This window comes from Pseudophryne corroboree, chromosome 4, assembly GCF_028390025.1.
Source record: "Pseudophryne corroboree isolate aPseCor3 chromosome 4, aPseCor3.hap2, whole genome shotgun sequence".
In the NCBI taxonomy this organism is placed as follows: Eukaryota; Metazoa; Chordata; class Amphibia; order Anura; family Myobatrachidae; genus Pseudophryne; species Pseudophryne corroboree.
The window spans coordinates 771783437-771797980 of NC_086447.1; the positions used below are offsets into that span (position 1 = coordinate 771783437).

The following is a 14544-nucleotide window of genomic DNA, read 5'->3' on the forward strand; positions in this document are numbered from 1 at the left end:
GGAATCCCCAGCATCCACTAGGACGTTAGAGAAATAATGTATAAAGCCTTTGTGAAATGTCCAATCCTCTCACACAAATGAGTGGAAATATAAATGCAAACACACAAAGAAGGTTCTTCGGGCTATTGTCTGAGTGTTTCACCTGATGTTGCAAAGTATTAGTCCTAGTTAATGGTTTCGCTGTATTCTCATGTACACCAGGCCCATCTACAAAATGGCTACCTCTAATGAATGTTACCAGCTGGTGTCGTCAATCACCAAAGAAGCTGCCTAATTTCTGAAATCAACACAATAGAAAACATTTTACAAGTACAGTATAAAGCACATTATTTATATGACCTTTGTATTTACAAATTATTACATTAAGATACAACAGGGTAGTTAGCAAACATCTGCATTATACACCCAGACTAAAACAATCTTTGCATCTATATAAAATTCAACAATAGAAAAAAGTCCAAGAACAGGAGAACTGTACATTCCATAAACGCCATTTAAAAAACATTAAACAGTTTGTGGTAAATGGAGAAACTATTACTCACGGCCTAACTACTGAACAGTTGAACGTTGCTCAATGTTACTTAAAAAGTGCTATAGATGTATAGATCAAGGGAAATGCCATTAGAATGAATTATGTAAGTTGTTGCAAAATTGCTGGAATCTATTTACCTGTTCACGCATTAGCATCATGACAAAATATATTAGTTAAAATTTAGGCAGCTCCTGTCCCGTTAGATGCACCTTATGTGTCAAATAATCTATAGCTGTTAAAACATTTAAGTAAAAGTATGCAGAATATGGATTGGCACCAGAAAAAAAGACGCATTTAGGATCCACAGATCTAGAATGTGCATTTCAAAATGAGCAAACACACTCATCAACGTAGCAGCTTCCATATAAGCGGACTTCAGTTCCAGCGCACTTCGCTATATATGAATGTGGTGAATGGATCTTTGCTCCAACCCAGCTGGTTACTCTGGAGACTTTTTTTGGAAGTACATAGAAATTTTTCTTGAGGAACTTGGTGTTGATGGAACCTAAAAAACACAAACAAAAGGACATCATTAATATTGGATAAGGTTCGCACCAAAAAATTAGTACCCAGGATTGTTGTTACTAATTAGATAACTTAAGACTACTTTGAGAACAAGGTAAACAGGTTACTTCATTCAAACAGTCTACCACAGTGGTTATCAGAACCTAAAACAGTTTACGTTTTCCAGGTCATTCAGCAGGAGCGCAGGTGAAGCATTACTCAGTGACACATTTTAAAGGATACACAGGTGGAGCCAATTATTTCACTTGTGATTCTTTGAGGTGGCATGGAAAACATGCATTGTTTGGGGTCCTGAGGACAGAGTTGAGAATCTATGGATACTATACCATATGGATATAGAAACCAGGATAGCACTACACAAAAGAAAAAGCTGCTCAATCAAGTTATGGGCAGTATTCAATTCTTTCCGCCACATCCCCCGTTCTGTTTCTGCTGAAGGGTGTGGTATCATAATTTCAGCTTGCTACCCCTGGTGTAGCGAGGCGCCCAACCCTTTACACAGCTAAACCTGATTACTATGGGCGCGATAACGGGGATCACTTTAGAAAGGAGAATGAGCGTGGAATATCATTTGAATACCGCCCTAGGACTTAGAAATTTCTTTGCAAATGCATGCAACCAAAACAGATTTATTGCTATTTTAAAAGCATATTTAAATGAGGTATTTTTTGCTACCTGCAGGTGACTGATAATTGCTCAATCACCCAGCAGACCCACAGTAGCACAAAAACCCTGCTGTTCCCTACAAGCTCGATTATATCATTTTGTTCCCTAGCCATACCACCCACATGTGGGATGCTCTACAAATCGTCTGACCATATAAAAAAAAAGCATAAATGATATCCTCCAATGTGGAACAAAAACTTCTGCATAGATGGAACATAAGGAAGAAAGTGCACCACTTTGACAGGGTACAACCGGTGAAATGCATAGCTTCTGGTCAAATGGAATGCATGTTGGAATTCAGCTGCGTCATGAAGCTGGTTCTGGTTAAGCAGATAGGAAGTTCTGGATGCCCTCTGATTAGTGTCTTGAAGCCAAACACTTGTGTCTTGTTTACTTCTAAAAACCTTAGTCCTTTCATGCTGCTTCACACCCCACTTTGATAAATAGGAATCAAAATTAGTCAGTGGGAACCGCCAATAACTACTCCCACCAACCGCTGCCGTAAGAGGAGACTTGTTTATTAGTTATATGCGCCATCTGTCTCACTATCAGGTAGGAGGCTTGGATGTTGTTATGAGGAAATGGTTTAACAGTAATGTTTAATGCTATTTTTAATCTCCATAAGGGAGAAGCATACGATCCCAGAGTAACCTAACCTACAGTATAATATGTCTGCAAACCACCTGTTCTAGTAAGGAAAATACCGTAAGGGTGTCCCTGGTGACTTTGGAATATCGGTTAGTGTCTTTCCACACAGGAAATTTTATGCACAGCATTTACTATGTCAGATTGATTTTACATATTTTCATTCTAAGATAGTATTTAAAGATCTGAACAAAAAAACAAACAAAAAAACAAAACAAAAAACCTAGCGCCCAGTCTGGATATACATTACATTTCATAGCTGCTGACTGGTGACACAGAAGCAACTGGATTGACACCAGACCGCTTTGGACTAATGACTAACGGAACATAAGACTACAATCCCAATTTAAAGGGGGGTGGGGGGGTGGTAACAAAATGGTTTACTCATTTCTTATTCACAACGTAAAAAGCCTTAATACATGTAAACAATCAGCATACAGAAGAATGACCACTGCAGACTCACAACTCTAGTTCTGTAAATCTGTATTCCTAGCAATGCGAAAAAGGACCTTTGCAGCAAAGACCTGGGAAGGACCATTACTGTAAAACCGGACAATCTATTGTACATTGCATTTGAACTGAAGGACTATTTAAGATTAGGAGTTACAGTACTGTAACTCCTAAAGTTGCTGAAGATTTTATTCCCCAGCAGACAAGCAATGGTAGTTGCTCGGTCATTCCTGGAGGTAATTATGTATCAGGTGCTGGAAAGGGGGAGGGGTCACAGACAAAAAACACTAAAAATTACCTGTAACCATACCTGAACCTATCTGGTAACAGAAATTCAGAGAATTAGTTTACACGTTTGCAAACACGTTTAAGCTGCTGAGCCACTTCAAGGCTTCTCCGATGTCACCAGTCCTAACACTATTCCCCATAAAGATCACAAAACCTCACTGTATAAGAGTAGTTTGTGCCTTTACACAGTACGTTCCTTTCAAGTACATTCTTATTTACATTTCTTACAGTAAATCATACCATCCATTATACTCCTATCCAGGCATGAAATAGAAGTTAACACCGACTTGAGTGATCTGGTTGGGAAATGAATCATAAGCAGTAAAACAAGAGATACTCACTGATATAGGAGAGTTAGTTATACTTCTTGCTGGGGCCTTCTTAGCACTCCCACTGCGAAATGACGGACTGTTGCCAGCCTTGTATTGTGCTGCAGGCTTATCAGATTTTAATTTGCTTCCTAATGCAGACAACCAGTTCTTTTCAGGAGAACGGTTCTCCTTGTCCTGCTGTCCAAGTCTTACATGAATGGGTGCAGTAATAGGATTGTCAGACATTTCCAAGGAAGAGTTGGAAGCGGATCTCTGTTCACAGTCCTTGATCAGATCAGGAAGACCCAGACACCTATTGCCAATTTTCCCATCACCTCCTTCAAAGGAGCACAGGTCCAGCCTTGCCTTCTTGACTCCTGGCTCTAGCTCCATCACACAGTTGCAGTGACTGAAGCATTCATGCTCCACATTTACACTGCTGGTTTCTAGGCGTCGCTTCGCCCTCTTCTCATAGGAAGGTGGTGTTCTAGAACTAGCGCTTGTGGGGTACTGCTCTACTGGTGTAAAGGCTTTCCGCGGTGATGGGGTCTTTGTATCAGTCACTGGAGTGCGGGTGACCCAGTCTTTGATGGACATTTTAGATATAGAAAGCTGTTTTGGAGTCACTGTGGAGGTCTCCAGCTTCTGTCTCGTGGGAGTCTCTAGCTTTTGGAGAGGCATGAAGGGGGATGTCGGGGTGCCAGACGACATCGGGAGGTCTCCGGTATGACTAGGAGCACAGGTGGCTGGTGTAGGGGAAGACATGAATTGGCTGCTTTGTACCATGGCTGATTTAGCAGGTGTGCAAATCCTCGATGCTGTTAATAAAAATAAGACAATCATAGGGCAGAACGGATAGTGTAATGGTTAGCATTACTGCCTCACAGCACTGAGGTCATGTGTTCGATTCCCAACATGGCCGTAACTGTATGGAGTACTCCCGTTTCCTCCCACAACCCAAAAATATACTTGTAGTTTAATTGGCTCATAACAAAAATTAATCCTAGCGTGTGCGTGTTTATGTGCACACACATGTGGTAGGGAATATAGATTGTAAGCTCCACTGGGGCAGGGACTGATGTGAATGGCCAAATATTCTCTGTAAAGCGCTACGGAATATGTGTGCCCTGGTAATTTACAGTTTTTGGACGCACATGTCACACGTAAAAGCATTTGCGCCACTTAAGGTTTATTGTTATAGAGTGCAGAATATTCATATGAAAGCCAAGATATCAGAACTAAAATTATGGACATACTTGGTAGCCTGCAGTCTGTGTTCCCCTATTCGAAAGATCTGGTCATTTGATAGGTGTTATGGGGCACAAGCAGTGGCTGTAGTCATACAATAGATCCCAACAATGTGCTAGAGTCAGTGGGCATTCTGTGCCCCAACACACTGATTTGTAGCCATGTGGGTTCTAGTGTTTATCCTGAAGTGCCGCCCTCTACTCTGGATGCTTCTAGAACACTCTGGTCTGCATCTCAGTGCCGAGATGCAGACCAGAGTTTGCTAGAGGCATCCAGAGCAGAGAGTGACACTTCAGGCAGGAAAGAGGAACTGCGAGAGTGCATGGTGCTAGAATAAACACAATGGCCCAGATTTATCAAGCCATGGAGAGTGATAAATTGCAGTGATAAAGTACCAACCAACTCCTACCTGCCATGTTACAGGCTGTGTTTGAAAAATGACAGGAGCCACTTGGTTAGTTCTTTATCATTGTGCAATTTATCTACCCAAGGCTTGATAAATCTGGGCCTAGGCTCTAAGCTACTCAACCAGCCTGGCAGGACTGCAGCGTGTACATGCTCATATCTTCAGTACAGTAGCCTATACTCCCAATAACCTAGCAGTAAGTTACGCTGCTGCTGGAAGATAGACAGCTGCAGGTTCGGCATGCTCACCTATAGAGTGTTCAGTTTTCCAACGAGTCCATCCTACACAGTTCGTTTTATCCTCTTCTGTCCCCTCATTGTCATCACCTCTGTTCAGCCGCCAAACCCTGACAGTGTTATCATCAGAACAGGTGGCAACCTGTACAATGTATAGAGCACAATAATTACTGTCGAAGTCGAAAAATATTGCAGTACACACATCACGTACAAACTACACACAGATGGCCTCCGTGCGCGTACTTGTTCTGCCGTGCGTGCACATATTCGCAATTTGCGTATGGTCGCTCCCGCGGTCCTGCGTATTAGCGCGTGGTATGAGTAATTACGGTATAGTTTGTGATTGCATGGAAAAGCCATAAAAACACATTACATATTTAATCCAAACAGTGCACAATGTACACAGTCTCCCTGCACCACACCAGCAAGTTACACTAGTTTAAATGGTATCAAAACAAAGGGATTTACCTTTATAGGATAGGAGGGGACAGAACTAGGTTATAAGGTGGTGTTTGGTATCCAGCTGTAGGGTATATTAAGGGCAATATTCCGGTGTTGGTTTCCAGAAGATCGCACGCTCCTGCGCATAGTTATGCGCAGGAGCAGAATATAAATATTAACTGTATTTACTGTACACTTGGTATGCGGCGGGAACCCAGAGGAGACCATCTGCAAGTGCACCTGGAACAGACATCGCCCACCTATTCAAACCGACCTATGACCTCTCCTGTACTGTAAATGACCATCCCTGTGTCCAATGGACAAAGATTGCAGTTTCCATTGTGTTAGGTTTTGGACTATTGTATAAAAAGCCAGCTGCATGCCCGGTCCCACACAGACTCTGAAGGTCATCTACCCTGATGACTGGAGGGCCGGGCCGGGAAGCGCAGGTGAAACCAAAACATATGTACCATTGACTGTAGCCATTTTTCTATTGTATTGTATTGTTATTGTAACCCCCTTTCAGTAATTATATGTTGGTGTGTCGGAAACCGGCATTTTAAATACAATTTGGTGTCGTGTCTCTTTTCCCTGCTAAGGTTATAAGTGTATTCCAGTCACACGTGTAGCTGCAGAGTGCTCACGGCGTGCCTTTGGGTGTGTACGCACTGCATGTACTTTGTACGGCCAGCGCGGCGTTAGTACGCAAAGTACGTACACTGTACAGGGTTTTGTACGCTAATGGTGTAAAAAGAACGTAAGCTAAGGATTGATTACAGCGGCTCCATTTAAAGTGTATTAAATGTCTTTTTTTAAGTGTTGCTTTTAGTCCTGTATGTAAATCGACGTTTACATTACACAGAAACCACTGCTGCAAAGCATTATAATCTCAGGAACACATATGGCTTTATTTATTAAAGGTATAGGCTTTATTTTCTCTGGAGCAAGGTCCACCCAGCCTATGCCAAGAACGGCAAGGATTGCCAACACCCCATACGGTTAACCTTGGAATACACACCAAGCTTCTGCACAGCATGCATTATCATACTAGGTCTCAGTGGCTTTACTAGAGCAGGTATGAGGTAGGTGGGGAAAAGGAGACTATTAGATTGGATTATCAGTGTTAGATACAGAATACAAGGCAGGAAGATCATAGTGGGCCCAATGCATAGCTATGTTCAGTGGTTTATAGGAAACCAGTTAGTCCTCATTAGAATTGGTAAGAATGCCACTTAAGTCTGGGTTGTCTGTAAACCAGCTAAATCTAATGATTTACAGCCATTTCATATTAAATAACCACTTTGTAATTTTTCTTTTAACAATTAGCCACTGTGCACAGCAGAAAAGTGGATGAAATGAAGTTCATCATTTGTTACAGAATAACCGGTCAAGCAGCTGATTCACGGAGTGAGACCTCATGACAGTAACTTTCTAGTAAATGTTACATTTAGACTGGTAAACTCAGATTATTGGAAGAACACAGATTTACAGTAGCAGAATATAGTACATGAATGGAAAACGTTAATATTTTCAGTATTTGCATTACTGAATGAGAATGTAAGCGATGCCAATCAAATCTGAAACCACAAATCTAACCTTGGTAAAGTCGGATGGACACCAAGTAACGGAGGTCACTTCTTGGCTGTGCCCCTGAAGCATCATGGGGGGAGCTTGAGGATTAGACACCTTTAAAAAACAAACAAAAAAAAAACCAAACACACACATCATCATTAAGTTATCTGTGGAAAAGGCACAGAATAGATGCAGAGGTCATATTCCGTGGAACCCCAACAACAGACTTGGGCGCGGATATACTGAGCATTGGAGGTAAGAATTACCAGTAAGCTCCTATAGTCATTTTTCAAACACAGCCTGTAACATGGCAATTAGAAGCAGATTGGCTGGTACTTTATCTCTCTCCAATGCTTCCGCTGGGTTTCTTATATATTTTACCACATTCAATTTACAAATCACGGAAGTAGCTGCTGGATTGTAGCTTTGTAGCTAGACTATTCACACATTTAAGTATATAATGTATATATTAACCTGATCTGTTTTGTAGCAGAAAGATCATTTCAGTGAGTTTAGAGACTCGGGCCTGACTCAGTTGGGAGCAAAAACACAAAACAAAAAGCTCCTCCCAAAAAAAACAAAAAACATGATAGAGATCTACAATGCCTAGGTTGACAGTCATTCGGTTGATCCCATATGGTAGACATGACAGGCATTAGGTCGACATGGACACAAGTGTGACCTATGAAAAGGTCAACACATTTATTTTAGTTCTGTTTGGTGTCAGTTTCACAGTCAAAGCACAGGGAAATAATCTTTACTATTATCTTATACCCCTTTTCCATCTGACGATGTGGGACGCAGCCGGGAGCCTGACACGGGTGCGACCCGCATCTGCCACTTTCCCATCAGCAGTCACCATCCCGGCATATTGCCGGGTTGGTGACGTGGCAGGGGCAGCGCTGGGAGATCACATGATCTCCTAGCACCGCCCTTCCATACAGTGTAAACAGGAGCCGTGTCGCATCAACACGGCTTCCGTTTACACTAACCCTTACCCGGATCATTCCCGTGTCCTACCCAGGATTTACCCAGGTAGGATTCACAGGTTACTTGATCCGGGTTTTTCCTAAGGGAGCAGTTTCCACTAGCAAAAAACATGGGTAAATGCACGCCCCCGTGCATTTACCCTTGTTTTTTGAGCTAGTGGAAAAGGGGTATGTGTTACAGGAAATTAGTGTGCCCTATTAATTATTTCATAGCATGAAGACATTGGGGGGAGGGGGGAAATTATCAAAGCTTGGATATAAAGTGGAGAGAGATGTAGTACCAAAAGCGACCATTAGAAGCAGAGTAGTTAATTTACCTCCAGGTTTTGGTAAATTCCCCTTTCAAGTCTTTCGGACACCAGATACTTTGGAACCAAAAGGAAAAAAGGGCGGTGGCTGGACTGCACACCCTATTACTAAAGATATTAAAAGGTGCTATTATGGGGAGGCTTCTAATACTATGCTGGAGGAAGTGAAATGCAGATGCACACTCCTAGCACTAAAAACAGATTAAGACTAATTTAAAACAAACCCTCACAATTAACAGAGAGTATAATTGAAGTTCTTAGCACACATTTGCGAAAATATGTGGGCCAATGTACCGCGACCAGGTGATTTCATCACATGGGTCCCTAATAGGATTTTAATTGCCTACCGGTAAAAAAAATTCTCGTAGTCCGTAGAGGATACTGGGGCCCATATAGTACCATGTGGTATAGACAGGTCCACTAGGAGCCATGGGCACTTTAAGAATTTGATAGTGTGGGCTGGCTCCTCCCTCTATAACCCTCCTTCCAGACTCAGTCTAGGAAACTGTGCCTGAGAAGATAGACATATTTTGAGAGAAGGATAGTAGTGAGATTCCAAACCCCCCCTTCCCCCATCCACACATGAGGAAAGCCAAGCTAACCAAACTTGAAACCGGAACAGCAACGGCTGAACCAACATTACTTAAAGTAACCGTGCAGGAAGAACGAAGCACTGGGTGGGCACCCAGTATCCTCTACGAGAAAAGGATTTACCGGTATGTAATTAAAATCCTATTTTCTCTAACGTCCTAGAGGATACTGGGGTCCATTTAGTGTCGTGGGGATGTACCAAAGCTCCCAAACCAGGTGGGAGAGTGCTGAGGTTCCTGCAGAACGGATTGACCAAACCGAAGGTCCTCAGAGGCCAAAGTATTGAACTTGTAGAACTTGGCAAAAGTGTTCGAACTTGACCAAGTAGCTGCTCGGCAGAGCTGTAAAGCCAAGATACCCCGGGCAGCCACCCAGGAAGAACCCACCGATCTAGTAGAGTGGATCTGTACAGACTTGCCGTGGAATAAGCATGCTGGATAGTAAGTTTGATCCAGCGTGCAATAGTCTGCTTTGAAGCAGGACACCCAATCTTATTGGGATCATAAAGAACAAACAGCAAATCAGTTTTTTTGTGACGAGCTGTTCTTTTCACATACACCTTCAAAGCCCTCACAACATCCAAAGACTTTGAAGTAGCAGAGGTATCTGTGACAACCGGAAACATAATAGGTTGGTTGATGTGAAACGCAGACATCACTTTAGGAAGAAATTGCTGACGAGTTCTGAGTTCAGCTGTCATGGAAAATTAAATAGGGACTTGTGAGACAAAGCCCCCAGCTCCGACACACGTCTTGCTGAAGCCAAGGTCAACAGTGTGACAGTCTTCCACGTAAGATATTTTACGTCCACCTCCTGTAACGGCTCAAACCAGTCTGATTGGAGGAAATGCAGCACCACATTGAGATCCCAAGGTGCCGTGGGAGGAACAAAGGGAGGTTGGATATGCAGAACACCTTTCAAGAACGTCTGGACCTCCAGGAGAGAAGCCAACTGTTTCTGAAAGAAAATGGACAAGGCCGAAATCTGGACTTTTATGGAGCCCACTCCTGCTTGTAGAAAAAGCAGGAAACGTCATAGATGGAATTCCACCGCAGAATATTTTCTGCTCTCACACCAAGAGACGTACTTCTTCCAAATACGATGGTAATGCTTAGACATTACACCCTCCCTGGCTTGGATCATAGTCGAGATAACCTTGTTAGGTATCCCTCTGCTGGATAGAATAAACCGTTCAACTTCAAACATAGCCGCGGTAAGTCCTGAAAGACGAACGGGCTCTGTTGCAGAAAATCCTCGTGAAGAGGTAGGGGCGGCGGATCTTCGAGGAGCATCTTCAGAAGGTCTGCGTACCAGGCCCTTCTTGGCCAGTCCGGAGCAATTAGAATCGCTTGAACCTTTTCCCCTTTTTAGTCTCTTTAGAATCCTTGGGATCACAGGGAGTGGAGGAAACACGTACACCATCTGAATAACCCATGGAGTCGTCAGGGCGTATACCACCACCGCCTCTGTATCTCTCGACCTGGAACAATACCGATTGAGCTTCTTGTTGAGACGAGAGGCCATTATGTCGATCTGTGGATATCCCCATCGACTAGTCAAGCACCTGAACACTTCCGGGTGAAGGCCCCACCCCTCCGGGTGCAGGTCATGTCTGCTGAGGAAGTCTGATTCCCAGTTGTCTACTTCTGGAATGAAGACCACTGACAACGCCACTGCATTTCTCTCTGCCCAGAGGAGAATTCTTGACACCTGACATTGCTGCTCTGCTTTTCGTTCCGCCCTGTCGGTTTATGTACGTCACTGCCATCACATTGTCAGACTGGACCTGAATGGCCCGATCTTGAAGAAGATGTGAAGCCTGCAGAAGAGCGTTGTTTATGGCCCTGAGTTCCAGAATGTTGATTGGAAGAAGAACTTCCTGACTTGACCATCTTCCTTGAAACTGCACCCCCTGAGTGACTGCTCCCCAACCTCTGAGGCTTGCTTATGTGGTTACCAGAATCCAATTCTGAATTCCAAACATCCAACCTACGACGAGGTGAGGAGTCTGTAGCAACCACAGAAGGGAGATCCTGGCTTTTGGCGACAGACGGATCCCTCTGGTGCATGTGAACATGCGATCCGGACCATTTGTCCAACAGATCGAGCAGAAAGGGTCTTTGCGTGAAACCTTCCATATTGAAGAGCCTTGTAAGAGGCCACCATTTTACCCAGAAGGTGGATGCATAGATGCAGATATCCAGGTTGGCTTCAGGACATCCCGAACCATCAACTGGATTACTAATGCTTTTTCCAAGGGAAGGAACACCTTCTGCGACTCCGTATTCAGTATCATTCCCAGGAATGGGAGCCTACGTGTTGGCTCTAGGTGAGACTTCGGAAGGTTCGGAATTCACCCATGATCCTGGAGAACATCATCTCTGCCATCAACTTGGTGAACACCCTCGGTGCCGTGGAGAGACCAAATGGCAGGGCCTGGAACTGGTAGTGACAGTCCTGCAGTGCAAACCGTAAGTAAGCTTGATGAGGCGGCCAGATCGGAATGTGAAGGTACGCATCCTTGATATCCAGAGACACTAGGAGCTCCCCCTCCTCCAGACTGGAGATCGCGTGTTAAACGACTTGAGGTTCAAAATTAGTCTTACCGAACCATCTGGTTTCGGTACTACAAACAAGTTGGAATAGTACCCCTTGTTTAGCTGATGAAGTGGAACTGGAACAATGTTGTGAGTCTGTACCAGTTTTTGGATGGCATGTTGTAAAATTATACTTGCCTTTTGTGAAACTGGCAAGCCTGATTTAAAGAATCTGTGAGGTGGGAGCTCTTGGAACTCCAGTCTGTAGCCCTGGGAAATAAGATCTTTGACCCAGGGATCTTGTCACGAATTTGACCAGATCTGACTGAAGAATTGTAGGCGTGCTCCCACGTGACAGCCATCCAGGCATTGCGGTCCACCGTCATGCTGAAGGTTTTGAGGAAGCAGAGCCTGAGCTCTGTTCCTGAGCACCTGCTGTTGCTGTAACTTAGAAGCTGAGTAAGTCTTCTTAGTTTGGGGGGGCGCCTGTGGTAGGAAGATACGTCGACATACCCGCAGTAGCTGTGGAGATACATTTATCTAATTCATCTCCAAACAAGGCCTCTCCTGTGAATGGTAGGCCTTCCACGCCTTTCCTGGAATCCGCGTCAGCAGTCAACTGGCGTAGCCACAAGCCCCTGCGTACCGACACTGCTATAGCGGTGGTGTTTACGTTAAGCACACCTATTTCCTTTATGGCTTCCACCATAAAGTTTGCAGAGTCCTGTATATGCTGCAGGAGTAGGACATCACCCTTAGATAAGGAATCTAACCCCTCAATTAGGTTACCTGACAATTTAGCAATGGCTTTAGTGATACACGCACATGCAATAGTGGGTCTTTGGGCCACCCCAGCAGCTGTGTACAATGATTTGAGTGTAGTCTCAATTTTACGATCAGACGTGTGTCTTTCAGGGAGGCTGCACCAGGAACAGGCAATACAATTTTACGTGACAGCCTAGAGACTGATGCGTCCACTATCTGTGGATTTTACATTTTTTCCTATCCTCCATAGGAAAAGGAAAAGATGAGAGCAACCTTTTAGGGATCTGAAACTTATCATGATTAACCCATGTTTCTTCGAACAGAGTATTCAATTCCTTTGACGCAGGAAAAGTGACTGAGGACTTATTTTTTTACATTAAATTAAGATTCCTCACACTCCTCTGACACCTTATCAGGAATATGCAGAACATCTGATAGCCTCTATTCCCTGTGACAGTGCTGTATTCCTCCCTTCTGAGTACACTTCTGCCTCCTCCATGTCTGACCTGTCAGCGTCAGTCAGACTGCATGATATGGGCCAGAGATAGCTTTTGCAGACAAATGGGAGGCGACTGAGATGCTGTTTTGGGGGCAGAGTCTCTATTCATAAACTCATCCACAGTCTGTTTTAAGTATTGTCTCTCTCTCATTGCGGGACAATTTTGTAGAAAAAGTTGAGATCATTCCCTTAAGAGAATTAACCCATTCCGGTTCAGCCCCGCTATTCTGTGAACCCCGAGTACCCAGTAGTGAGCCCCCTGGTGAAGAGGAACACTCTGCGGTACAAGACACACACACTCTGCCTGACAATGTAATATGGCAACACACACACACACGAAAGGTTAAGCACAATTAACCCAAAAAGAGCCGTTCCAGGGAGAGACAGTTATTTGGAGCCAGCCCCCACCACGCCCTTATTGCTAATACCAAGCTTAGCCGGGTCGCAGACCAAGTACCCTGATAGGGGACTTAGTACACCAATAATCACTCCCCCCGCTATGACCCCCTGGTACCGCTGAGGTAATCTAGAGTCACACTGGAGGAGCTGCGCATCCCTGTCCTGTCAGAATGTGTGTCCACTGCTGGATCCTCTCATAGGTGAAGCCCCGCTCCTTCAATGGCGTGTGGTCTTCCCATTTTTTTTTTTTTTATACTGGCTGAGGAATCTGGTGCTTAAAATGGAGAACCGTTTTAAGGCTGCCGTGCCAGTATGGGTACTGTGTACCGGGACGCAGTTGTGTACTTGGTTCGGAGACGCATTCTGCCCCGTGTAGAAGCCGTGCATCTCCGTACCCTTAGTACTCACCACTCTTCTGGCTCTGTTAGGGGTGGCGGCGTGATACGGGACTGTACGCTCGCCGTGGTGGGGCTTGAGAATAGGTCCCCCAGGAGCTCAGTGTCTGGTGCCAACCAGTCCTGCCTGAAAATAACAAACAAAAAAGAAATGCAGAAAACGCTTCAGGAGCTTCCTTCAGCGTGACCAGCTCCTCCAGGCACATTTTCTAAACGGAGCCTGTTAGGAGGGGCCAGCCCACACTATCAAATTCTTAAAGTGCCCATGGCTCCTAGTGGACCAGTCTATACCGCATAGTACTAAATGGACCCCAGTATTCTCTAGGACGAGAGAGAAATTCACAATAGTATCACATTATATAAATTGAACCAGGTCTTAACTTCAACATTGGACCCAATAGTCACATTAAAAAACAATTTTGTTTGCCAAAAACAAACTTTTATAAAGGTCATCGCACCTTGTACATTAAAAAGTGGATTCGTGATCACCATTCAAGCAGAAGTTTTCAAATTCTTATTTCCATGAGTTTTTTTTTTTTTTTTTTTTAAAATAGGCTGTACTCTTCTCAACCAGCTTGAACACAAGCAGGTTACTCATCAAGTAGCTTTTATTACACAGTCATGTACAAGACCAATAGGAGTAGTGTTATCCTCCTCATCAAGTTCACACCGACAGTCTAGGCCAGGGGTGGGCAATTATTTCAGCTGAGGGGCCACTTGACATTTCCTGTCAGTATCCGA

The 14544-nt window shown here is 44.0% G+C and overlaps 1 protein-coding gene across 1 annotated transcript in view; it reads right to left on the reverse strand.

The window, feature by feature from the left end:
• Positions 1-310: 310 nt before the first annotated feature.
• The window catches only part of DTL (denticleless E3 ubiquitin protein ligase homolog), an 85307-nt gene continuing 71073 nt past the window's right edge, over positions 311-14544 (reverse strand). Inside the window, exons 12-15 of the mRNA XM_063918248.1 lie at positions 7345-7434; positions 5320-5449; positions 3448-4235; positions 311-1037 (exon numbers count right to left, since the gene is read on the reverse strand). Coding sequence (XP_063774318.1) covers positions 972-1037; positions 3448-4235; positions 5320-5449; positions 7345-7434 — 1074 coding nt within the window. The 3' untranslated portion in view covers positions 311-971. The remainder of the gene's footprint in view (positions 1038-3447; positions 4236-5319; positions 5450-7344; positions 7435-14544) is intronic.